We start from the raw sequence: 26,587 nt of genomic DNA, 5'->3' as shown, positions 1-26,587 counted from the left end.
TAAAATAATGTATTAAATCGTTTTAAAACTTTATGTTTTGTCAAAATTAAGTAGTTAGCGTCTTATACGCTTGAAAACTAGGCGTAATTTATTTTATATATATTTTTGTTTGTTTATATTTGTAGATAGCGGTCAGTTGATAACATACACCAAATATCTCAAAATAAGAAAGGAATGTAAGGCTGAAAGAGGAATAATTGAAAAGATTAGGAAGAGTTCTTTACGGTGGTATGGACACGTGGAGCGAATGGATAGCGAGAGAATGACTAAGAAAATATATGTGGCGAATGTGAGAGGGAAAACAGAACGTGGACTTGGCACGACAGAAAAAGACTTGGCACGATCAGATCAATCAGAACCTAAAATCTGGCGGTGTCAAAAGTCTGCGTAATCGGAGGGCATGTATGACTAGATGTATGGATGTGAAGGAGGCGAGGAGTGTATGTCAGGACAGAAGAGTGTGGCGTTCCATCCTCTCTGCCTACCCCTGCGGGGAAACGGCGTGATGGTGGTAGTAGTAGTAGTAGTAGTAGAAAAAAATGTAGTTAGAGCACTTTACGTAGGGCACGTCGATATGTTCCTACAGCATTGAAAGGGTTGAAGGGTCGGTTGCGTCCTCCGCGTAGTGACGTCACGCTCGTTCGCGATACTTGTCTATGCTCTGCGATTGTTATCTTGTCGCAGTCAGTGTTGTGCTTGTCTTTGGTGCTTGTCTAACTGGTCGGCCACCACAATGTTATTTATTATCTCCCTTTTATTCAAATTGGATGTAAGTAATATTCACAACATTTTGTGTGCATCCGAATCCTTGTCACAAATCTGGGTTTCTCCACTCAAGATAGTCAGGCTTAAACGCTCAGACTCCCGTATTCTAAGAAGTTTCTGAGGTATCTCTACATGAGAGAGTACGGCTATTATCCTTGGCTCTACCCGACCCAGTTTATCCAGGGTATGCTTGGCTACATTTAGAGACTAGAAGGAATGTGTATTTGACTACGCATTTTTATCGATTGTTGCGCGGTATGATCGATAATCCTGAAATTATCCGGAACATTGGTCTGTATGTTCTTGATAGTTAGCTAAGACAGCGTCGGCATAAGTTGTTTCATATTCCTATACACAGGACCAACCTGCCGATGGTTATGCCTGTAGGAAGAGCTACCGCTATGTTGAACAATATCTCATTGGATATCAGATGGATTGATCTGTTCCATGTGTCTGAAGGAGTTTTCCAAAGCGGGATTCTTCTACACCTTTAGCAAAAGTATTCTTGCATATTTTCGATTTTGATGTATTTGCTTTAAATTTTAAGTTTGTAATGTGTATGTTAATTATAAATAAATTGAATTGAATTCTTCTTCATCTATGTTGAACTGTCAAAGGGTAAAAATAACTCCTGTGTGGAGAAACCCAGATTTGTGAACAAGGACTTCACAAATCTGGGTTTAGACACCATTAGATGCGGATAAGGAAGTGGAAGAAAAAATTCAGAGAAAATGCTGCACCAAAATAAAAAATATCAAAGCAATTAAGCTGTTTATAATATAGTTATGAGTTTTGAAACGCACTGTACCAACATAAATATTTATATATTACATCTACGATCTTTAAGGTTATTAATATGTAACCTCCTAAGGCAGGGATTTAAATAGTTTTTTCTGAAACATTTTTTTAAAATGTTTTTTTTTTAAATGTACGTTAGACGGATGTTAGAGGTCAAAATAAAATATGGAACCAAGGCAAAATAAAGGAATGGGTAAATGATCAAGAGTTAATTTTATGAAAATTGTAAAATGTTTATATTCTTAATTTTTCTCTCTTTTTTGTGAGTATATTAGGTAAAAATAGTTAAAAACAATAAAAATGTATTGAAAAATAACTCCACCGACAAGACACACTAGGTGGCTTGGAGAGTCTCTGCAAAAAAATAAAATAAATGTTCGAAATATGTAAAAATTGTGATTTAAATAAATGTTTACAAATAAATAAATAAAAACGTAAAATGACAGGTGAAATAACCTAACGTAAAATAACGTAAAATAACCCCTGTGAATGCCCAGACTTCTATATTCTCTTCATCTATTATGTTGAGACATCAATAAGTAATTTTTTTGCTACTCAATTTTCATTCCTAGCCATGCAATTTCAATATGCAATAAAATAGCAAAGATAGATTTTTCTATACAAAACCGTCAATTAACGATCAATTAAAAAACAGGGGTAGGCAGAGATAATAGAACGCCACACCACTGTCTTTGCAAACATTCTTCATGCATCTCCTCATACATACCCGCCGATTATTACGACTCCTAACCTGACCGCTATCAAGTATTTGGCATACCTGATCGTGCCAAGTTTTTCTCGGTCTTTTTTCCTCTGCTCCTTTTTACAATTACATTCGCCTCATAAATTTGTTTTACCGTTCTTTCCTCACTCATTCGTTCTACATGTCCAAACCATCTCAACACACCTTTCAATTAAAGTATTCATTTTTATATTATGTAACACATTATTTCCGGGAAACGCTTAAAAGCGTCTTTTACATACTTTTGGTAAAGAGCGATGGACACCAAAAAACGTTGTACAGTTCGGAATTGGGTTTGCAGTTACTTATGATTAGTATTTTTTCATCAACCCCAACCCTAATTAGTATACTAATCAGAGTCAGGGTTTATGAAAAAACCACCCGGCAAGAATGTGTTACGAATCTGTATTTTAGCTAATGAAATAATAAAAATGAAATGACAGGCGCCGTGGCGTAGTTGGGTAGACGCTCGACTGCAAAACTGGCGTCGCGGGTTCGATTCCCGCCAAGTGCAAAATAAATTCAAGAAAGATTTATTTTCCATTGGTCTGGGTGTTTGCGATGTATTTTTCACATTTACCATCCCTATCCTTAATATCCTACCTGCAGACAAGCCTATTAAACTAGAGGCCTTTCGAGTTACATATTCTTTTTTTTTAAATATATTTTAATTTATCTGATTTTAATTATTAATTATATTTAAGATTTTTATATATTAACTATACATTTTTTTGGCCGGGTCCCAAAGTGTCAATACATGTTTTGCAAGTGAGTACCAATGAAGAAGGAAACCAGATTTTTATCTCAGTCGCTTTAACACATTCGGTTGGACGGTACAAATCACGCTCCCCGGCCGCGCTATACAGGATACACTCATTTACAAAACAAGCATGAAGTAGGTATTTAAAACACAATATGAATATTTTTTATTATTTTTTGACATCTCAACACAGATGAAGAAGAATATAGAGTCATTTGTACTTAATAATTTTGTACTTAAGTTATACATATTTATATATATATATACATATATTTTTATTTTTTATTTTTATTGGACACTGTCTATCCTCACTAGGTATTTGGAGATACCTGTTCTGAGGTAGGCAGGGTATGCTTATTCTTTTTATAATACAGCTTTATATATTTTTAATGATAATATAAAAGTGGTAAGACTGAAATAATATGAAATAATTATAAAATGAAAGCAAATAGAGAGTTGAACTAAAAGAAAAGTAAAATCTAAAGGAGTAATATTATAAAATTAGAAAATAGGATTATATAATTATAAAACACTGACACATAGATTAATCACACACAAACTTTTATTTGCTGCTCCAGCTGGGATCTTCCAATTTTTAGGAGCCATTCTTTTGTGTGCATTTTGAATTTATTTCCAACTGAACACAATATTTCTTGTGGGAGCATATTATAAATTCGAGGGCCTATAAAATTTGAATGTCTTTGGGCAAACGAAGATCTCACACGAGGAATATTTATTTTGCCTTCAGTTTTTGATCTTGTGCTTTTAGTGTGGTTAATGACGTATGGCTCTTTGTTTTTGTGCAAGTCCTCTAAAATTGACTTAATGAAAATCTGTCTTACATTCAAAATATTTGCCCTACGAAACAAGGGTTCAGACTCACAACGGATTTACAGGACTCACGACCATCATAGGCTGGTTTTAAGTGATCACTTTACACACGCGTAACATTCTAAGCAATTCTACCCACGATTGACAACCACTCTACTCAAATTCTTGGAACTTCTGTATATATTGTTCAAATTCGAAACATAGTGCTTGAATCACTAGAATTTCACTACAGACATCTGTTGGTGAGATGAAAGAAGCTTTTTGTTGAGCAGAAACTCTTCCATTTGTATGTGAAGTCCGAATCCTGGATTAAAATCAAATACATGAGAAACGCTAAAGAATAACATTGATTTTTTTTTATTTTAGCTTATAATTTGACCAGTTGATTTATTTACAACATTTTGAGTGTGTCCAAATACATGTTCACAAATCTGGATTATCTCCAATTAGAAGTTATTTTTTGACATCTCAACATATTTTTATTAATTTCATTAATTGATTTTGAAGTCACTTTGAGGTAAAATCAATCTATTTTTAATTTAAGTTTAAATTAAACTTATATTATAAATATTTTTAATATTTTATTATGTTATTTTTCAGGTTGTATGTGCTGTGCGCACTATTGGGCGCACTCACGCGGGTCTCGCTGGCGCAAGAAGGCCGGTGCATTTCCGAAAAATTCGGAAATTCCTTCTATAAGATAAGGACGCTCCGCCAATTCCGGGGAGTGACCCCCGACTGGGTCAGGTACCTGAACGGATCCGCCTACTACAGCCTCAACGGCAAGACTTTCACCGTGGCGAATGCGTCCAAAGACGACGTAATCATCGGCGGGATAAACGCACCCATTTTGAACACGCCAATAATAGGTGATACCACAAGAATATTTAAAAATCAAAGCAATTTGTATATAACGAAAAGTAATAAAGATATCAGGATTAAAACGAATAATTACAGTGACGATTTTCAGTTTGCGCTTTTGCCGAATCAACTTTTGTTTATTTTGAGCTTCGATAGTCAATTTCGAAGTGATTTTAAAGGGAACTTATACTGGTTCGCTGCTAATAAGGTCCCGAAAGGACGAGATAGCGTCGATGCGACCCAAATCAAACTATTTTCCGAGATTTTGTTGACTTCTATAGACACAGACGCCGCCAGCGGTAATGTAGTCATCGTGGGGGAATCTAATGGAAACGGAGCAGTCTACATGATGGAGCACTTTGCCGCCGATCCGTGCTCCCAAGAAGACAAGAAATGGCAGAGGTTGAACGAAAATGCGAAAAATGACGCGATAAATTTCATCCAACAGGCCCACGATGACTTCGCGGCGATGTTCAGTCATCTCCGATGCGATAACGACGCGAAACAGCCGCGAAACGGCGACGAGAGCCAGCGCAGGGCCCCCGCAGGGGTGAAGACCGGCGCGCGACCGCAGCCCGCTTCCGACAGCTCCGAATGCCAGAGGCTGAAGACGTTCAACGCGAACTTCAGGAAGGCGAAGCGGGCCGTCGAATTCCTCACGAAGGAGCAGAGAAAAGCCAAGAACCATCTGGAGAACCAGAAGATCAAGCTGGAAGACTCGTACAACAAGCTGAACGGGATAATCAACACCGCGCTGCTGAACCAAGAGCGGCCGGCTTCCGTTTTCACCGAGAAGACCCCGCCGAACGATGTTCCGGAATACTTGTACCACAAGTACACTTGCGTCAAGCTGGAGGACCTGGAGAAGGGGGAGAAGGAGCTGGACATCGGCGAAGAGCTGTCGCACGTGAAGAGCGCCCTGGAATTGGTGAAGGCCGGACTGCAGGACATTCAAGCCGATAATTACGAACTGGACAAAGACATCATAGGCCCGATGGACATCGATGTCCGATTCGGCGGCGATTACGATAATTAAAAATATGCATAAAAATCTGCATTTGTTTATTCACCTTATTAACCTTTCCCTCCCAGTGATATGTATTTACTACAACTCGACTTAAAAATGAGAAATATCCGTAGGCTCAGAATTTTTTATATTCCTCCGCAGTGTAATTATGTACTACATAAAAGTATTATAATATAAAGTTATTCATTTGTAGCAATGGAAATAAATAATTTGTGGAAAAATCAGGGATAAAATCACCAAAACACAAACGTTTCTCAGTGTGTGCGCGCGCGTGTCGTGTTTTGTGTATACGTGCATATCGTTGCATGTGCGCCAGTAGTGCGTAGATCGTCTTACGCGTAAGTCATGTCTTTACGCTAGTTATGGCGGCTACTTGCAATGTATTTTTTTCTCGTTTTCAGATATTTATTAGAGCTAACATTACAAAATTGTTACATTTCAACTTCAACTGTGTTCAATAAAAGCATATATCGCTCACTCCTTTCAACAATGTCATATATCAAAAAACTTAATTTTTCAGGAGATCGTTTTTAAAGTTTAAAAATATAATAAAATGCATAAAAATAAATATCAAGCCACTTATTTAACTTTTTAATGTGCAACAGATCTTTTTAGGGAAAACCTGAAGGTTTTTTCTCCATTTGAAAAATATTAGAATTTTTAAAAAAATAATTAAACAATAATTTTTCTTCAAAATGCAAAAACAGCACTTTCTGCCCTGTAGCGGGTAAATATTAAGTTAAAAATATGCCTCTTTTCCTGGGATATAGTACATTTTCTGGGCATTCCGAAAACATGCACAACTGAAAATATCGATTTATGACGTTCTTGAAAGGAGTGAGCGATATGTATTTAACAAATTTATGTTTAAAAAAAAAGAGTAGAAATGTTTAGAAAATTAATAAATTTTTTATAAAAAAAACCCTTGTTACCATATTGAATTTAAAAAAAAAAACATAATAATAATAATAATAAGATATACAGTACTCACAAGCGGTGATGGGCGCTAGAAGCAGTAGATGACTGGTCACGGATGGAAAAGCGTCTTCTCGGTCTGCCGCCGCGGGCGCTCTCCGCTCCGTCCCGCACGGTACCCGGCATCTGCACGTTCAGCTCCTCCGCTGGATAAAACAGGATTTACAACATTTTGAGAGGTCAGAGGGCTCATGAAGAAGAAGTAGAAGATATTTTTGAGAAATGTCAGTGGGTGAATCATCAGCAATGCATTTTACTTAAAAAATTGCAGTACATAAAAAAGGTCTGCTTCAAATTTTCGCTATAAAATTCTCTATTGACAAACATGTACAACTGCATCCTAAAAACTAACCTAACCTTCTCTTTTTCCATATTCATAACAACAATAACAATTTGATTGAACTGCACAAATGGGGATGTTAGGCTAGGTTAGGTTAGGTAAGGTTAGGTCAGATCTCTAACTAGTGCCGTCACTTTGGAGGCAGCGATGATGACGCTGCCCACACGACCTTCGGCTGCCCAGCATGGAATGAAGCGCGGACCTCCTTAAAGGATGAACTTGGAGGCACGCAGCTGTCGCCAAGCACCATGGTCCCCTCCATGCTGGACACGAGGACGCATGGTCAGCCTGGGTAAAGTACGCAACATGCGTTATGAGGACAAAGGAAGCAGAGGAAAGATCCCGGCGAAGATTACTGGTGGCAGAGACCCTAGAGGTCTAGGAACAGAGCTGCCTCCCTGAAGTAATGCATGAAGGCGGATTCCGGGGAGGCAGCTGACGGAGAGGAGGGGTTCTTTTTAGTGGGTAGAAATCCCACATTACCTCAGGGAGCTTGGCGCCGTTAGCCCCCTGTGGTGTCTTTTTGAAGATTTTTTCCCCCGTCGCAAAAAAAAAAAAAGTTAGGTTAGGTTAGGTTAGGCGGCTCACCTCTCCTGTTGCTGGATACATAGACGAGGTGCGGCTGGTCGTCCAGGGTGCAGAGGCAGAGGGAGCCGGAGGAGTTGAGCGGGCGCGCCCCACGCAGATTAAGGGTCTGCACCCACTCGCCGGCCTGGCAGTCGAACACGTCCACGTGCGTCGCGGAGAACACCAGCAGGTGCCCGTCGTTGTACGCTGCAAGGAACACTGTATCGGTCATCTTTCCAACACCACGGGTGTTATTTAGAAAAATTTCCTAATTTCATTTACCTTACCTGCAAGGTCTTGAATAAAAATCGTCCGTGAACTGTACTACCTCACAATGATTCTTTGTTATTGGTATGAGATCATAAGTGTATACATTGAATATATCGCTCACTCCTTTCAAGAGCATAAATCATAAATCAAAAAACTTGATTTTCCAGGAGTACGTTTTTAAAGTTTAAAAATAAATATCAAGCCACTTATTGAACTTTTTTACTGTGCAACAGATCTTTTTAAGTAAAACCTGACGGTATTTTCTCCATTTGAAAAATATTTAGTATATTTAAAAAAAAATTAAACAATACCTTTTCTTCAAAATTCAAAAACAACACTTTCTGCCCTGTAGCGGGTAAATATTAAGTTAAAAATATGCGTCTTTTGCTGGGATAAAGTACATTTCCTGGGCATTCCGAAAACATGCACAACTGAAAATTGACAATTTTTGATTTATGACGTTCTTGAAAGGTGTGAGCGATATATAATAGGACTTGTGGATGTCCTTTGCATGTTTTCCTCAATTCAGGAGAACCACAGGCAAGAATCCAACTCTCCACCCAAGTATCCACCCTTCTTTCTGAACCTAATCTAGAATTGCGGTTATAACGTCTAAAGTGATAAAGCTAAACACATTTAAACTATGATTTTTTTAAATTAGTATTTTGTTTGTAAATAAAAATACGCAGAAATTCTCCCAGTGTGGAGTCAAAATACGAATACGTAAAGGGCGGAGCGTACGTACCGTGGTGCGTGGGCACGGCGGGGTACATGAGCTCGCGGTCGCGCGCCTTGAGGCCGCGCCGCGTGGCGTACACGGCCAGCGTGTGGAAGGCCAGCAGGCACTCCCCGCGCGCCAGCGGCACGGCGCGCAGCGGCACCGCGCCCGAGTAGCCCAGGAACACCTGCACCTGGTTGTCCGGATGCACAAGCGCTGACAGGCAGAGAGAGACATACATGAGACATGGGAACATCACTTTCTTCACACATCTTTTTATTTACCCCAAAGGATTTAGTTAAAACTGTGGTCAACCTACTGGAAAAAATTGGGTCAAAAAAAAATCTCCCTTTTTTTTCACTATTATATTTTTTTTATCAAATTTGAAATATAATAAATCAGTATAAAACATAAATAAACAATATTTCATTTTCATCATTCGAACCCTTATCTGCACCCCAACGGTGCATAGGGCACTGCATCATACAAACGCAGTGTCATCTTGATCGTTAACACACAAAGGAAAGGTGATTAGCCCTCCGCTTCAGGTACCAGTCCAGGGTAATATTGAATAAATATTAGAGTGTAAAAATCACTTATATTTATTAGACACCCCTCTGGGAATCGATATTAGGAACAATAATAGGAAAGAATAAAAAAAAGGAAGAATGGATATATCTAGACTGGTGGGGGAATGACACGAGCTGGATTCGGGCAAATCACTGTGTCAGCGAAATACCTACCCGAATTGTATTCGGGCAAATCACACAAGGGGTTAGTGAAGATTTTATTTGCAATAAAAACAGGTTATTTTATTTCAAATACAAGATATTAACACATTGTTGTCAGGCTGTTTTTCATGAGCCCCGATTCTAATTAGTATTAATAATTAGTATAGTATCACAACTACTTTTAATTCAGCCTTCTCGTGCCCAGTATTGAAGGAAAAACCTTCTTCTTAGATTTTCACAGTTTATAACTAACCTAATCACAAGTAGTCGCAAACCCAATTCCAATCTGTACAATATCTGACTCTGCCACAAAAAACGCGCTTGGAGTGTCAAAAATGAAGACTCTAAGAAGCATATCAGGCAAGAGTCTTCGAGATAGAATAAGAAATGCCAGCATCAGGGAAATATGCGAGATGGAAGATGTCGTTAGGTGGGGAAGGCAACGAAGGAGACAATGGTATGCGCATGTGAGGAGAATGGAACCATCCAGACTCCCCCACATTGCACTGCACTGGACTCCCGGGCAGACCACCAGAGAGATGGGCCGATAGCTGGGAATCGACATCGCAGGAGGCTAATCCCTCTTAAAAACAGGCCGCAAGGCCTACAATAAAAAGAAGAAGACAATATTTTTTGGCTTCTCTTGCACTCTACCAGCAAGTAAGCTAATAGAACGCTGATAAACGTCTCCCGCTTTCTATCAGTATGTAAAAGGCTCTTTTAAGCTTAAAAGCGCCTGCAAACATTGTATAGATGGGAATTGGGTGTTGCGGCTACTTGTGATTAGTATACTGAGGGTCGGGCGGCAGACTGCCAGAGTATAATTAGGGTCCTTTTCCATACTGTTGGTAGAGAGCGGTAGACGCTTGCGAGCGTTCCATTTGCTTACTTTAGGTAGAGCGCGAGAGACGCCTGCAAACATTGTACAGATGGGAATTGGGTGTTGCGGCTACTTGTGATTAGTATACTGAGGGTCGGGCGGCAGACTGCCAGAGTATAATTAGGGTCCTTTTCCATACTGTTGGTAGAGAGCGGTAGACGCTTGCGAGCGTTCCATTTGCTTACTTTAGGTAGAGCGCGAGAGACGCCTGCAAACATTGTACAGATGGGAATTGGGTGTTGCGGCTACTTGTGATTAGTATACTGAGGGTCGGGCGGCAGACTGCCAGAGTATAATTAGGGGCGGGGTTGACAATGACAAGAGTAGGCTAGGCAGCAGAGGAGGGTCAACTCACAGACGGGCACGTGCTCGCCGGTGAGCGAGTAGCGGCTGAAGCCGCCCTGGTAGCCCACGACGAGGGAGCCCTCCTGCACCTGCAGCGTGAGCGCGGCGCAGGGCAGCACCAGCTCCCGCAGCCGCTTGTGCCGCGCGCGCGTCCGGGTGATCTCGTACACGATGATCTGCGAGCCGTTCTGCAAGTGCCCAGAGAGGTTAGTCAAGTATTTGAATTTTTGAATTACGTAACGTCCAAGTGACTCTGAAATCTAGGTACGGCTTATGCAACATCGTTTATCGTGACTTAGGCTTCAACTTAAGTTTCATAGCCTATGCCTACTCGTGAGTGGATTTACTCTTTATGTTTAAAGTTACTATAACTTCACGTAATTCATGTAATTCATGTAATTTCATGTAATCATATATGGAAAAATAAAAAAATAAAAATTTTGTCTTGTATAATTTTTCGACTTACACGAAAACCTTTGGAACAAATTAATCACGTAAGTAGAGACCTTACTGTATTTAACAATTTTTAAATTTTTAAAATCGTGTGAGCACGAATCCACGCAAATCGAAATCGCGTAAGTAAAGGACTTACTGTACATTAAAGAGATTAAATAAATTATTGATAAGACTTGGAGATAGAATAAGAAATGCCAGGATCAGGGAAATATGCGAGATGGAAGATGTCGTTAGGTGGGGAAGGCAACGAAGGATACAATGATGTACGCATGTGAGGAGAATGGAACCATCCAGACTCCCCCACATGGCACTGTACACCAAAGAGATCGGTCAATAGCTGGGAATCGATATCGCAGGAGGCTAACCCCTCTTAAAAACAGGCCGCAAAGCCAACAATAAGAAGAAGAGGAATGATAAGAGTGAGGGTTGGCCGACCTGTCTCTTGAGCGCCACCACGAGGCAGTAGACGCCCGGCGAGACGGCGCCCGTGGCCAGCGTGACGCAGCCCTTGGTCTCCGGCACCTTGATCCACTCCACCTCGGGGCTCTCCAGCGCGCGGATGGGCACCAGCCGGACCTGACGATGCTTGCCCGACAGCACCACTGAGGAAGCAACCAAACGCACATTAGGAATAACATCGGAGAAAAATAATTCAAATCGTAGTCAAAGAGGAGAAAGTGCCAAAGTGCATTTTTTACAAAAATGTGATCATTAACTATTTGATATCTAACTAGCTTATAATATTGCCTTGAAAAATATCCCAAAGGATTTTAAACTTGGAAGTATAATATCGTAGTCATACAGGAGAAGTGACCAAGTGCAGTTTTTACAAAAACATGATTATTAACTATTTGACATCTTACTAGCTTAATACTGCCCTGAAAAAATCCCAGAGCGATTTTAAACTTGGAAGTATAATATTTTGACTTGTTAAAAATGACTAACTGCATTGATGTTTATTTTCTTGCCAAGCAAAAGTGACTTAAATGGCCCTCCTGAACATTTTACATTTTGTCAGTTGGTCACTTTCTCCTGTACGACTACAAATACAGCAAGACCTCTGTAATCCGAACACCTCTGTAATCCAAACGCCCACTCAAGTCTAGAATGGGCTGACCAAGTGCATATTCCTGTGCCAATAATCGAAAATTGACTCGATGTTTGGATTATAAAAGTCCCGCTGTGTTTGGTTGTGCATGATTGGGCGCTCACCGAGCAGCTGCTCCTCCTCCATGAACTCCATGCGGTGGATGCGCTTGGAGTCGGGCGCCGGGCAGCGCGTGATCTCCCCGCACTCCAGGTCCACGCAGGACAGGCCCTCCTCCCCGCCGAGGGCCAGCCGGTCCGCGTCCACGGTGCATGCCGCCACAGCGCCGCGCACGCCGCCCGCCGCGCCCTCCACGATCGTCCGCACGCGGAACACCTGCCGGACCAACGCGCCATTAAATACAGAACGGTACGGATACTTTTTCTTGTCTAATGTACTTTTTTTTCTTTCTTTATTTTAAATTCTTTTGCATCGAACAATATAATTTAAATAAATACAAGTACAAAAAAAAACATACATAAAAAATAAAAAATACATAGTACAAAAGAAGATTAAGCCCCCTTGAGGTATTATTTTACGAAAATGGCGCTATATAAGTTATCCAAATTTATTATTTATTATTAAGATCCAACAAAGGCATGACCCGTGCGTGGGTATACATTTTATATGGCTTATTTCTTATTAATTGCAAATATTATTATACCATTAATTGCTTTGATATTTTTATGCAACATTTGCTCTGCTTTTCTTCTTCTTCTAACCCTCATCTGCACCAGATGGTGCATAGGGCACTGCATCATATAAACGCAGTATTATCTTGATCATGAAGAAAAGGTGATCAGCCCTCCGCTTCAGGGTAATATTGAATAAATATTACAGTGAAAAAAAAATCACTTGTATTTTATTTGACCCTCCCCCCTGGAAATCGAACCGGGGACCTCCAGTACAGTAGCCGAGCGTGTTTACCATCACACTACGGAGGCAAACAAATAAAATCATACTCAATTAGTGGTCTTATACATGTGTCTATTTTGAATAATCTATCGCATCTACTGGCAGCATGACTTACAGCAGTGTTGGGCAGGTTGTTTCTCTTGAGAATCCGGTGCAGTTCGCTCAGGGCCACCACCCACTTGGTCTTCTCCGACTCCGTGTCGGCCAGCATGAGCGTGTGGTTACGAGGACCCCCTTCCAGGAGAGATGTTGATATCTGGAAAAGGGAATACCGTGGAGATCAACTTCACAAGAGATGATAGCTCTGTCACAAATGCATCACTTTTAACACATCACAAATTTTAATTGGTATATGTCTTGGCCAATCAGAATGGATCATCAAGCTTTCTTATGTCGGAGATGAGGAGGGGTCCTTTACACAATTTGTTGACATGACACTTTTTTGGAATTTGACCATCCGGCAGTCCGGTTTTGAAAAATGAAAGCGACTACGACAGTTTAGCGTGATCAAATTTACGCGCAACGTGTTCACGCACTGATCAAGAGCACCAATCTGAAAAAATATGGACAAAACCACATTCCAATCCAAGCCAATCGTCTTTTTAAAACGCTAAATGACTTGCCGGACGGTAAAATTACACGGAATTCCTGGTAGTGGAGAAACGCCCTTACCCTACTACTACTACTACTACTACTACTACCATCACGCCGTTTCCCCGCAGAGGTAGGCAGAGAGGATGGAACGCCACACTCTTCTGTCCTAACATACACTCCTCGCCTCCTTCACATCCATACATCTAGTCATACATGCCCTCTGATTACGCAGACGTTTGACACCGCCAGATTTTAGGTTCTGATTGAACTGATCGTGCCAAGTCTTTTTCGGTCGTCCTCGTTCTGTTTTCCCTCTCACATTTGCCACATATATTTTCATAGTCATTCTCTCGTTATCCATTCGCCCTTACACTAAATATGCATATTTGAATCCTTTACACCTGGCATGTCAAAAACGCGGAGTATCTTTTTTGCAGCCCGCAGATACCCGCAGTTATGTTTTTCATTTATTTCAATTCTTCATTGAAATCATTTTTTGTACGGAAACATATGATATTCTTTTACAAAATCATTCAATTGAATCGACTGTACCTCATGTGACTGTCTTTGATGATAAATTATTCACTTATACATAGTTAGATAAAAATTAAAATGAGTTTTTTGATGTGGCCCGCCGGCGTACCCAAAATACCTCATGCGGACTTTAGTGGCTTTTGAGTTTGACACCCCTGCTTTACGCAATCTACTGACTTGACACTTACCCTAAATATGCACGGTATGTCCTTTTTCGTGGCGTGGATGACGTCCGATTCTCGGACAGAACTGACGCTGAACTCCGCATCTCGCATGTCTAGTACTTGAGAAACGTAAACCGCAGCAAGTGCATTCCTATAACAACAAAAAACAACTTTTTCAAATATAACTTGCAAAAAACCTAGTCTGATGAAATCCAGTCACTGGTCAAATAAAATAAAAGCGAAAAAAAACTATATAGTTGTTGTTTTAACACATTCCCGACGGGTGTTTTTTACACCTGTGAACCGCTGGCGAATTTGATAATTCGCTCACTCCTTTCAAGAACATCATAAATCAAAAATCTTCAATTTTCAGTTGGGCATGTTTTCGGAATGCCTAGAAAATGTACTATATCCCAGCAAAAGCGGCAAATTTTTAACTTAATATTTACCCGCTACAGGGCAGAAAGTGTTGTTTTTGCATTTTGAAGAAAAGGTATTGTTCAATTATTTTTTTAAATAAACTAAATATTATTCAAATGGGGAAAAAACATTCAGGTTTTACCTAAAAAGATCTGTTGCACAGTAAAAAGTTCGATAAGTGGCTTGATACTTATTTTTAATACATTGTATTATATTTTTAAACTTTAAAAACGTTTTCCAAGTTTTTTTTGTTTATGACGTTCTTGAAAGGAGTGAGCGAATTGTGTACATATAGTTTAGACCTTAGCAAAGAGATTGGTACATAATATTGAAATAAACACATCAAATAATTCCATCTTTTCTGACTTTGAAACGAGGCCGGCGCAGAAGGTAAAAATACCCTTCCCGGCCTTAAGTATTACAAAATTGTTTCTTATAAAATCACTATATAGCTTATTACAAATTCTATATTTACGAGTATAATTTTGACCAGTTTCAAAGCACACAGCTTCTTTCTCAAGTCATAATACAAGTACAATTAATACAATGCAAAGATTTTTTCTTAAAGGAATAACCCGCAAAGCGTCTAATTTAATTCTAAGCTTGTATGCAGGTAGAATAGTAAGGATAGGGAAGGTAAATGTGAAAAATACATCACAAACACCCAGACCAATGGAAAATAAATCTTTCTTGAATAATTATGCAATAGTAATAACCCGCAAAGCCTCTACTTTTACAGGCTTGTCTGCAGGTAGGATAGTAAGGATAGGGAAGGTAAATGTGAAAAATACATCACAAACACCCAGATCAATTGAAAATAAATCTTTCTTGAATTCATTATGCAATAGTAATAACCCACAAACTTCTACTTTTAGAGGCTTGTCTGCAGATAGGATAGTAAGGATAGGGAAGGTAAATGTGAAAAATACATCACAAACACCCAGATCAATTGAAAATGAATCTTTCTTGAATTCATTATGCAATAGTAATAACCCACAAACTTCTACTTTTAGAGGCTTGTCTGCAGATAGGATAGTAAGGATAGAGAAGGTAAATGTGAAAAATACATCACAAACACCCAGATCAATTGAAAATAAATCTTTCTTGAATTCATTATGCAATAGTAATAACCTACAAAGCCTCTACTTTTAGAGGCTTGTCTGTAGGTAGGACAGAAAGGATAGGGAAAGAAATGTGAAAAATACATCCTACAGTTAGTTACATACCTGTCGGGAGATATGTCGTAGAGGAAGAGCTTGAAGTCGCAGACGACGACAAACTGTCGGACCCATCCCTTTTTCACTCCTCCCAGCTTTGGTACCTAGAAAGAACAATAAATATAAGTAATGAAAGTCTTTCCAACTCACCAATAGATGTCTCTAGTGAAGTTCTAGTGATTCAAGAATAATGTTGCAAAATTGGTTCATATATATAGAACTTCTAAGAATTTGAGTAGTGTGATTGTCAATAATGGATAGAATTGGTGAATGTTACACGTGTGTAAAGTGATCACTTAAACCAGCCTATGACGGTCGTCAGCCCCGTAAATTTCTTAAAATCTACCATGACACGTATTTCGATGCATTCCGCATCATTTTCAAACACTGTACGTGAAGCTAATTCCAAATTTTAGAGTTGGGTCCTTGGAACGTTGAAGGTTGGAGAGGGGGTAGTAGCTGTTTCTTATTTTTATTTATTTATTTAATTTTTATTTCTTATCAGGGGGACCATAGACAATAGGGGGGAGGCTTTTAAAACATTAATTAAAAAAGGATAGATTTTACCACAAAGTGACAGCCGAATCAATTAATGAAATTACTTCTTCTCCGTCTTATTCCTCATTACTGAGGGTTGTGACCCTTGTGCAAGCAATAATAATGTACAGTAGAAGGAATTGTCAACCAAGGGTTCCAGATTCACTCATATATTACTTGAATTTACCTACAAAAATCTATTTGTATAGTAAAATTATATAAAATGACACTGAAAACCCTTACCATAACATAAACTTAATTAGTATTATAATATATTACTTAAATTCACTCAATTGAAATGCATTTTGTCAGAAAAATTTATACAAAATAATGTTTTTTTTTAACCCCTTTTCTCGTTTGATATATAATAATTTTCGTCTAGCCTTCCACTAGTCTGATGATGATGGTAACGATGAAACCCGGTCACTGTCTAACAAAATAAATGATCAAATACAATAAAAGTGAAAAGAACTAGTTGTTGTTTTATTATACTTAGTATTTCTTTTAATTTTTTTTTGTTGAGAATGGTTCATTGAGTGAAACCGAGCGTGATTCTAGAATGACCTCCAAGATCCATTTCTTCATCAACCATCGATCAATAAGTGTGATTACGCATTTTTATCGATTGTTGCGCGGTATGATGGATAATCCTGAAATTATCCGGAGCATTGGTCTGTATGTTCCCGATAGTTACCTAAGACAGCGTCGGCATAGATTGTTTCACATTCCTATACACAGGACCAACCTGCCGATGGTTATGCCTGTAGGAAGAGCTACCGCTATGTTAAACAATATCTCATTGGATATTGATCTGTTCCATGTGTCTGAAGGAGTTTTACGAAGCGGGATTCTTCTACACCTTTAGCAATACGGCTGTCCAAACTCAAAACACAGTAATGGACATTTTTTTTGTAGTAGGTTTTCTTTGCATTTTTGGACTAAGTAGATTCTACTACACTACATTCTAGACAGCCGAATAGTTCCTGCATATTTTAGATTTTTGTTGTATTTTAATATCTACGATTTCATTTTTTTAGTTTGTAATGTATATGTTAATTGAAAATAAATAAATTGAAATTGAAATTGAAATTAAAATTGAAAATTGAAATTGAATTATACCGACCTTGACGTATCCCTCGTAGGCCGTCCCGATGCCGCGGGTGGGGTCGATGCCGAGCGGCCGGCGTCCCCGGTCGGCGGGCACCGGGCACTGCGCGGGCACGCGCTGGCAGCACGCCGTGTGGCACGCGAACCCGCACAGCTCGCACACCACGCCCTGCCGCGTCAGGCCCACCTGACAAACCGGACATGAGCACAAATGAGAATCCGCCAAGCGACGTGACAATCCGAACAAGATCCAATGCGATGCAGATGCCTCACCACCGTAGATTGATCAATATCCATCGTCAATGCGATGCCCCTGGTATATTGACAGGGATCAGCTTCAAGTGTGGCTTTCAGTACATCATCATCGGTGGTTGAAGGGCGTACCGATCTTTCTTCGTCAGCTGTTGATAATTCCCAGATCTGAATTTAGCAAACCATCGTTGACTGCTTCGAGCATCGTTAGCTTCTCTGCCGTACACATCACATATGTTTTTTACTGCCTCAGTTGCATTGTGGCCTTTATCGAATTCAAAAAGAAGAAGTGTCCAATATGCACTCTTTTTTCGGACATTTGAAAAATTCGCAAGGGCTCTACATATATAGCGCAACTGCTAACGGTAAACTGAATAAAATGTTACAAAAAACCCTCCTTTATATGATACAAAACAACATTAAGAACACTGTTAAGACAGTTGTTAAAAAAAATATGCTACAGATTACGTAAAAATACAACGTTACTTATGCATCACCTATACATTAAGATACCAGGTCATTAGCACTGTAAATACTATAAATTCCATATTCTTCTTTATCTTTGATGAGATATCAATAAAAATCTTGATATAAATAACTCCTAAGTGAAAACTAACGCAGAAATTTTGAACAAAGATTTGGATACAATCAAAATATTGTGTGCCATAATATTTTTGTTGACTTGCAGAGAAACCCGTAGCGCATTTCTTCAAGTCCCTGCGGCTGTCTCGGGACGATTTTTGTCATTAACCACTTAATGCTTTTGAACGAGTCACGCTCGCGCGCTAAATGCGTTCCAATTTCTGCTAGCCCGAGTGACGCTCGCCGGTTTCGACACGCAGCGTTCTATTTTTAGCTTACACGAGTAACGCCCGTGAGAGTTAGCGATGTATTTTGCGCAGTTAGAATTTGCCTGCAGTTGAGATCGGTCGTGTTTTTGAGCTGCTTATTTCGTTTTTACTATATTGTTTTCACATTTTCGTGTATGTATGAATACATCGTTAAAAAAAAAAACATTTATCATATCGTATCAATTTGAATTTGAATTTTTTTTCAAATAAGATCCCAAATGGAGAGTAATAGTGAATATGAAGATATTGATAGTGAATATGAAAATATTGATATTGAACATTCCGAAAGTGATTCCTCTTCGTCAATTTCGAGTTCCGCATCAGAAGAAGCACATCCCAGCCGGCCTCTTGATTTAGATGAATGGACAGAGATCGACATCCAAGCAGACACACCAGGATCAACAGCCCCATTTGAATTTACAGAAATATCATGTATAAATGAGGAAATTTTATCATTCACTCAACCATATGAATTTTTCAATTACTTTTTTGACGATGAATTAGTACAAAATATTGTAGACGAGACAAATTTGTATTTTACGCAAATGCAAAGAGCGAGATCATCAACCTCTTCAAGTGTACAAAATCAATGGCGTACAAGCATATCAGAGATGCGAACTTTTTTCGCAATTGTCTTGACAATGAGTATAGTGTATAAACCAGAAGAAAAATTATATTGGGCGAAGAGAAACTCCATTATAACTCCATTTTTTACTAAAGTGATGTCTCATAGAAGATTTGTTATGCTAAAAAGATACCTCCACTTTTCAGACAATGAAAAATATAATTCTGCTACTCATCTACAACCTAAACTGAATAAAATTTGGCCTGTATACTCACATCTAAACAATAAATTTCAACAAGCATATAAACCTCAGCGGAATATAACGATTGACGAAAGTTTGATGCTTTATAAAGGAAAATTGGGCTGGATACAGTATATGCCTTTGAAACGTGCCCGATTTGGAATCAAGAGTTATTTTTTATGCGAGTCAAAATCAGGATATATATGGTCATCTCTTATATATACAGGAAAGGGAACAATTATTGGTGACTCTCAGTACAAGCATTTACCCATGTCAACACAAATTGTAATGAATCTGATAAAACCACTGCTGAATAAAGGTCATTGTCTAACCATTGATAATTTTTATACGTCTGTTCAATTAGCAGATCTCCTTATCTTACATCAGACTGATACATATGGAACTATGAGGCAAAACAGGAAAGGCATTCCAAAGAAGATATTGTATCCAAAGAAAACTAAGCGAGGATTTATATCTGCTTATCGGTTAGGAAAAGTGATGGTCATGAGGTGGAAGGATAAACGAGATGTATTCTTTCTTTCCACCATACATGGTGCGAATTCTGTAGAAATTGTTAAAAGGAATAACAGAATAAGCAAGCCTAAAGTGGCAGTAGATTACAATTTTACTATGGGAGGGGTTGATAGAGTAGACCAACATATTTCTAATTATCCAGTGACACGAAAACGGGGGAAAAAATATTATAAAAAAATGTTTTTTCACCTCATGGAACAGGCGCTTTGGAATGCTTTTGTTTTATATCAAAAAAAGGGCTCATCTATGACACATTTAGAATTTCGATTACAACTCATAGATGAGTACATAGAAAACTACCATAACCCGGAATATGCGTCAAAAGGCGGACGACCAAGCACAAATCCAAATGCAAATCCATTGCGCCTGACAGAACGTCACTTTTTAGAGCCGATACCAACAACAGAAAAAAAAACATCACCCACAAAAAGATGCATCGTGTGCTGCTCGAAAAAAAACGAGACTGGAAAACGTATACGTCGGGAAAGTCGATACTATTGTCCTGATTGTAATGTCGGTCTATGTTTAACACCATGCTTTAAAATCTATCACACTAAATTGAATTATTAATTTTTCTTAATTTAAAAAAAATAAATATGCTTAAATTGTTATATTTTAATTTAAAAATGTATAAACTTTGAATAAAACATTTAAAAAAACCTGATTTTTTTTTTTAAACTTAGTATAAAAAAACCCTAGCATTAAGTGGTTAAGGTCATCAGATGGGTACCCTTTGGAAAAGTGGCTAAGAGTGATAAGGTCTACATAATATAATAAGGACACACTCAAAATATTGTAAATAAACTAGATTATTTGAATGCTTTTTTTTAATTTTACCATTAACGATGTGCAGTGATTGCATTTGGTCGGACTGCTGAATGTCCTCACTAAGAACTGGTGAATTTTCTGCTTTCCTGGTAGTGTGGGGGCGCCTTGTAGTCCGGGACCGGTGACGGCTTGCACACCGTGTTCCTAAAACAATTCAACGATTTATTGATCCGGCATTAATATTGTGAAATGACATGAAAAGAATATAAGTATATATATGTACCTACATGCCCCATAAACTATTGTTGTCTCCCGTAAATTATTACTGCACATGTTAAAATTATTACCTAAGTACCAGAAATGTATAGCTATATCGACATGCCCTACGTAAGGTACACTAACTAGATTTTGTCATTTTGAGATATTTGGTGTATGTTATCAACTGATCGTTACCTTCAAACAAAAAAATATATATAAAATAAATTACGCCTAGTTTTCAGGCGTATAATACGCTATCTACATGGAATTTTCGAAATGAACTGAACTCCTAAAACACTAACTACTTAATTTTGACAAAGTAAAAAGTTTGAAAACGATATAATACATTATTTTATTGTGTTTTTGAATGTATAATACTAGTCTAGAATTTCAGATAAAACTATCAATTAATAAAAAAAAAAATTCTTGAAAAAATCTTCTAACCTCTCTCCTGTAAAGTAACCAATTAGCAGATAGAGTAATTTACGTACTCTATCTGTCGATATGAGGGACCGTCAGTCCATTAAATCTTCACATTCGTTTGAAAATGCCATAACTAGGCTAAACAATTGTCACAAAATTGATTTTTGTGTGTTTTTTTACAATAAAATACAACTTAATAGACTCAAAAAACCTGTGTGTGATTTAACATTCAACACATAAAATGGAATGACATGTTGATTATTTAAAAAAAAAAAAATATATTGGCCAAACTGCGAGAAATCTAAAAATAAGTATCAGAGAACATTGCCGTGGACTTACTAGTAATTATTATTCAGAATTTGCGGATCACATAATAGAAACTAACCACTCATTTGACTCACATACATTTAAATTATTACATTCAGTTACAAACAAGGGTCAAGTCATGAACAATTTAAAAAATGTAAAAAAAAATCTGATGAAGCATTAAATAATAATATGCATTTTTAAAATACGTCATCATTATTATCTGTTTCCTTTTACAAAAAGTCCTGTTCCTAAACCCCTCCCTCTATATATTACCCTACCAACCTCTTCATATTTTCAACCCTCATTCTCACCCGGTGGTGCATAGAGCACTGCATCATATAAATGCAGCGTTATCGTTATTGTGATCGTTTACACATGAAGGAAAGGTGATCAGCCGTCCGCTTCAGGTACCAGTCCAGGGTAATATTGAATAAATATCAAAGTGAAAAAATCACTTATATTTATTGGACTTCTCCCTCCTGGGAATCGGACCCGGGACCTCCAGTACGGTAGCCGAGCGTGCTGACCATTACACTACGGAGGCGAACATTCTAGAATTAGGTTAGTTTAATCCCTTTAATGTCCATATTTGGCTCTTTGGCTAATATATTTGCCGACCACAGTGCTATGCTGATGTGATGAACCATTGATTCAAATGAGATGAAGAAAAATGTAGAGAAAGTGGAAATAGATTCTCACCATGGACAGTTCACTGAGGTCACTCTTGGAGCTGGTGATAGAGGCGGCTCTCAGGTCACACTCGTCCTGGGAGTCAAACGATGCTGACCTCTGCTCTTTCTGATGCTGTTGCATCTGGAACGGGAACGTCTATTTTTAATGATAAAAACCTACCCGAATAATGTCATTAAAAGCATTGTTAACTTTGTGGTTTGGTAATATAACACTCTCATGATCATTCATAAAAGTGGTATTACACAAAGTGAACGATGAATGATAAGGATAGTGTTTTTCAATGTTTTTGCAGATACCTTGTGGCATATTTAATAAAACTTTATAAAATAAAACTAGAATGGGCATTTACAGGACTTAAGACCCTCATAGGCTTGGTTAAGTGATCACTTTACACACGTGTAACATTCACCAATTCTATTTGAGATTTATGTTGAGATGTCAAAAATGTAAAAAATAACTCCCAAACGGAGATAATCCAGATTTGTGAACAGTTTTTGGAGGGGTGTTTTTTACGCCAATTATGTATGTTTTTTTACGATAATTATGTACATACAGTTAAGACCTTAACAAAGATATTGGTACATCATATTCATATAACAACATTAAATATGTAATTTCTTCATTTTCGACTTTAAAATGAGGCCGGCGCAGAAGGTAAAAATACCCTTCCCGTCATTAAGCATCAATGGACAGATCGGGTAGAAATACCTTTCCCGTCCTTAGTGTGTTAGTAAAAACTAAAAATAATATAAATCAGCTCAGACATTAAGAAGGTTAGGTTAGGCTGGGTTAGTTCGGATCGAGTTAGGTTGGGTTAGGAAGGTAAATAAAATAAAAAGAAAATACCTTGGCGTAACAACACGGTCTGGCATAGCAGTTGTTTCTCTGGAGATGAATTAATGGGAGCGAGGGGTGCTGGTATTAATAAAAAGCAAATAAAACATAATGTAAAACAAAAACCAAAAAAAGAAAACACATTCGCAAAAGAAAACATTTTAAAATTATCAAATGTTTATTTTTTTTAAATAATTTTAGGGTTCCGGTAGCACAGAACCTACACAAAAGAGCCATACAAAGTCCTACAATTCATTTGTGCAAAGAAAAAAATTATATTTCTTTTGCGAATACATTCAAACCCATTAAATAAAAATTACCAACTCGATTTCTCTATTTCAGATGTTGTAACATAAAAAAAATATATATATTTTTATTATTTAAAAAAACACTTCAATTTCATACGATTTCTGTGAGCCTTAGCGGCTCATTGTTAGAAATAGGCATCCAATTGTGGTAGAGCGGGATCAAACCCAGAAACTCTGACTCGAGAGTCCGCGACATTAACCACGGGACCACAACCCGACGCAGCATGCTAGTCTGACATCTCCAATTGAAAAAAAGTATTTTCAGACCTTCTTTAAAGGATCTTGTCTGAACCAAAAATCTGATGACCTGATGGGTGAGGTTAGGTTATGTTAGGTCAGTAGCCATCAGCGGCAGGTGCCTACTGAGAAAAAGATCTTTAATTATTGCCGGAAAATTCATTAACCAGTTCCCAGTCTAGTCCGACCGTGACTCGGTCAGGTAGGGTTAGGTCATCAGCGGCAAGAAAATTAACATTTAAAACCAATTTCTATGTAAAGCAAATAAGTGATTATTTTACAAATCGCTCACTCCTTTCAAGAACGTCATAAATAAAGAAACTTGATTTTTCAGGAGAACGTTTTTAAAGTTTAAAAATATAATACAATTTATTAAAAATGAATATAAAGCCACTTATTGAACTTTTTACTGTGCAACAGATCTTTTTAGGTAAAACCTGAAGGTTTTTTCTCCATTTGAAAAATAATTGGTTTATTTTTAAAAAATAATTAAACAATTCCTTTTCTTCAAAATGCAAAAACAACACTTTCTGCCCTGTAGCGGGTAAATATAAAGTTAAAAATATGCCTCTTTTGCTGGGATATAGAACATTTTCTGGGCATTCCGAAAACATGCACGACTGAAAATTGACGATATTCGATTTATGACGTTCTTGAAAGGAGTGAGCGAAATGTGAGAATATTTAAAAGCAGAGTTGGCAACTTTCATTTAAAGAGTTTGTAAATAAAAATTAGAATTTAAATCATAAAAAGCGAATAAGAGGGGTTAAAAAGAGGAAAAATTAAAAAAAAAAGTTCACAAATATATACAAGGACAAATTGTATGAAAACAACACCAGCACAGATGAAAAATAAGCTTTTAACCTGTTAACCGGGCGGTCCACTGTCCAATTCCGCAACTTGTAACGGGCGCGAATACTGATTCACTCCGTGTCTTAAATTCATGTCGAGACATGTATGGATGACTAATATATATAATATAATAAACATATATTTCAAGGACGTATTCATATGTCCTACCCGTACCCGATATTGTTTACGTTTGACGTATTTATGCGTCCCGCCCGGTCAACAGGTTAAAAAAAGTTTAATTACCATAATTTTGTTAATTAACAAATATGGTAATAAAAGTTTAATTACCATATTTGTTTGAAGTAACCTATTTTAGTTTTTAAGGGAGAAAAGTTCACAAATGTCTTTTATGGTTTTATTTCATAAAATACATATAAATATAACTTCTAACCCCGTGTCCGCCCCAATGGTGCTTAGAGACATAAAATAATGGTGCATAAAAACAGTGTTATCTTGATGGTTAACACATGAAGGAAAGGTGATCAGCCCTCCGCTTCAGGTACAGTCCAGGGTAATATTGAATAAATATGAGAGTGATAAATCACTTATTTTTATTTATCTGACCCCCCCCCCTTGAAATTGAACTCGGGATCTTCAGTTTGGTAAACTATTACACTATGGAGGCGGACAATAAATACATACAATAGTTGTATTTGTTTTAAACACACTGTTTACAGCGTACACATGTTTGTAGCGGTGTGTACATATTTGTGCGTTTCAGAAACCTAATGTTGCGGCTGTGTGCACATTTTTGCGCATTTCGGTTACGAAAAACCGAAAGCCGGAAAAAGTCCTCCCTATATGGCTAAAGACTTTCCTAAAGCTGATTTCCGGTCTCTCGCTTATCGGATGGCGGCATTCAGTCTGCGCTTGATGGCGCGTTGGAATGGATGTGACGCCAATGACTCAGTTGGTGGCGAGTAGATACTTGCTGCGAGCTGCGTACTACGATTTCCATACAAAAATGAACTGGGGTCTTTCGGTACGTGTAATTTTTGTAAAATCAGTATGGAAAAGGTTAATCATGAATGAGAGTTTAACCTCAGTTTAATCTTTAGTTAGTGTTTTGTAACAGGGTATATCTGCAAACGTAGCGAGGATCATATTGGCAACCGAGCTGTTAAGTTTCAGCGACAGGATAGCCAAAACCACTGTTGGTAAGGAGCAGTTATAAACCTTGATGGACTGCGCTGAGTGGTAGTGCTGATCTGAGGACGAGGACCTCTCGGCTCCGGACTGCTGAGGAGTTTGCTGCGCCTGCTGCCGCGGCACCGTCTCCGACACGGAACTCTCCTTGAGGAACTGGTCCAGATAGCTCAACTGCGAAGAGGGGCGCTCCAAAACTGGAACCATATCAGGGAAAAAATTAGATTATTTTAATAAACATTTTTTTTTTGAAGATTAGTTGCAAGCTGCCTGCATAATGAATCATAGTTTTTTTTAGTTTTTTAACTGCATTGATTCATTGGTACACTATACTGACTATGGAGTGTCATAGATCTGATATTTTTAAATGAGAAAAGACATATTGTCATTGATGATCCGAAAAGGGTATATCTAACTTGACCATTTATTTTTGTCCTCAAAACGGGATATCTACCAATTTTTACGTAATTGTATGTATATTCAAGAAAACACATATTTTTTCATAATTTTTATGTATTAATAAAAGGAAAAGGAATGTTGATAAAGAAAATAAGAGGAATAAATAGTATAAATATAAAAAAATTATGTTGTTCAGGAAAACATAGAAAATCTAATGAACGGAACGGTCCCCTTCAAAATGGGACGCATGGTCATGTTAGGTATATCTCAAGAATC

At 38.0% G+C, this 26,587-nt stretch overlaps 2 protein-coding genes across 9 annotated transcripts in view; one reads left to right on the top strand and one right to left on the bottom strand.

The window, feature by feature from the left end:
* gek (serine/threonine-protein kinase gek) overlaps positions 1–26,587 on the bottom strand; it is a 93,033-nt gene that overhangs the window by 10,312 nt on the left and 56,134 nt on the right. For 2 of the 7 annotated variants that reach the window (XM_088272065.1, XM_088272066.1), the window contains exons 26-39: positions 25,943–26,109; positions 23,382–23,450; positions 22,542–22,670; positions 20,922–21,056; positions 17,658–17,828; positions 16,007–16,101; positions 14,385–14,511; positions 13,184–13,324; positions 12,279–12,489; positions 11,502–11,668; positions 10,621–10,798; positions 8,682–8,870; positions 7,688–7,873; positions 6,776–6,905 (exon numbers count right to left, since the gene is read on the bottom strand). In XM_088272065.1, coding sequence (XP_088128191.1) covers positions 6,776–6,905; positions 7,688–7,873; positions 8,682–8,870; positions 10,621–10,798; positions 11,502–11,668; positions 12,279–12,489; positions 13,184–13,324; positions 14,385–14,511; positions 16,007–16,101; positions 17,658–17,828; positions 20,922–21,056; positions 22,542–22,670; positions 23,382–23,450; positions 25,943–26,109 — 2,095 coding nt within the window. The remainder of the gene's footprint in view (positions 1–6,775; positions 6,906–7,687; positions 7,874–8,681; positions 8,871–10,620; positions 10,799–11,501; positions 11,669–12,278; positions 12,490–13,183; positions 13,325–14,384; positions 14,512–16,006; positions 16,102–17,657; positions 17,829–20,921; positions 21,057–22,541; positions 22,671–23,381; positions 23,451–25,942; positions 26,110–26,587) is intronic. The other 5 variants (XM_088272068.1, XM_088272069.1, XM_088272071.1 and 2 more) reach the window with 3 other exon arrangements.
* On the top strand, positions 3,112–5,808 carry LOC148302133 (uncharacterized). 2 transcript variants are annotated; one of them, XM_088272093.1, is made up of 2 exons: positions 3,112–3,200; positions 4,497–5,808. In XM_088272093.1, the coding sequence occupies exons 1-2, from the start codon at positions 3,196–3,198 to the stop codon at positions 5,791–5,793; spliced, it is 1,302 nt and encodes a 433-aa protein (XP_088128219.1). In that variant the 5' UTR covers positions 3,112–3,195; the 3' UTR covers positions 5,794–5,808. The 2 variants fall into 2 exon arrangements, with proteins under 2 accessions (XP_088128219.1, XP_088128220.1); XM_088272094.1 differs by having other exon boundaries at positions 3,112–3,204.

This window comes from Brachycentrus maculatus, unplaced genomic scaffold (assembly GCF_059751285.1).
Source record: "Brachycentrus maculatus isolate JH-2025_06_01 unplaced genomic scaffold, ASM5975128v1 h1tg000475l, whole genome shotgun sequence".
NCBI lineage: Eukaryota > Metazoa > Arthropoda > Insecta > Trichoptera > Brachycentridae > Brachycentrus > Brachycentrus maculatus.
This window is presented reverse-complemented; position numbering and strand designations above follow the sequence as displayed.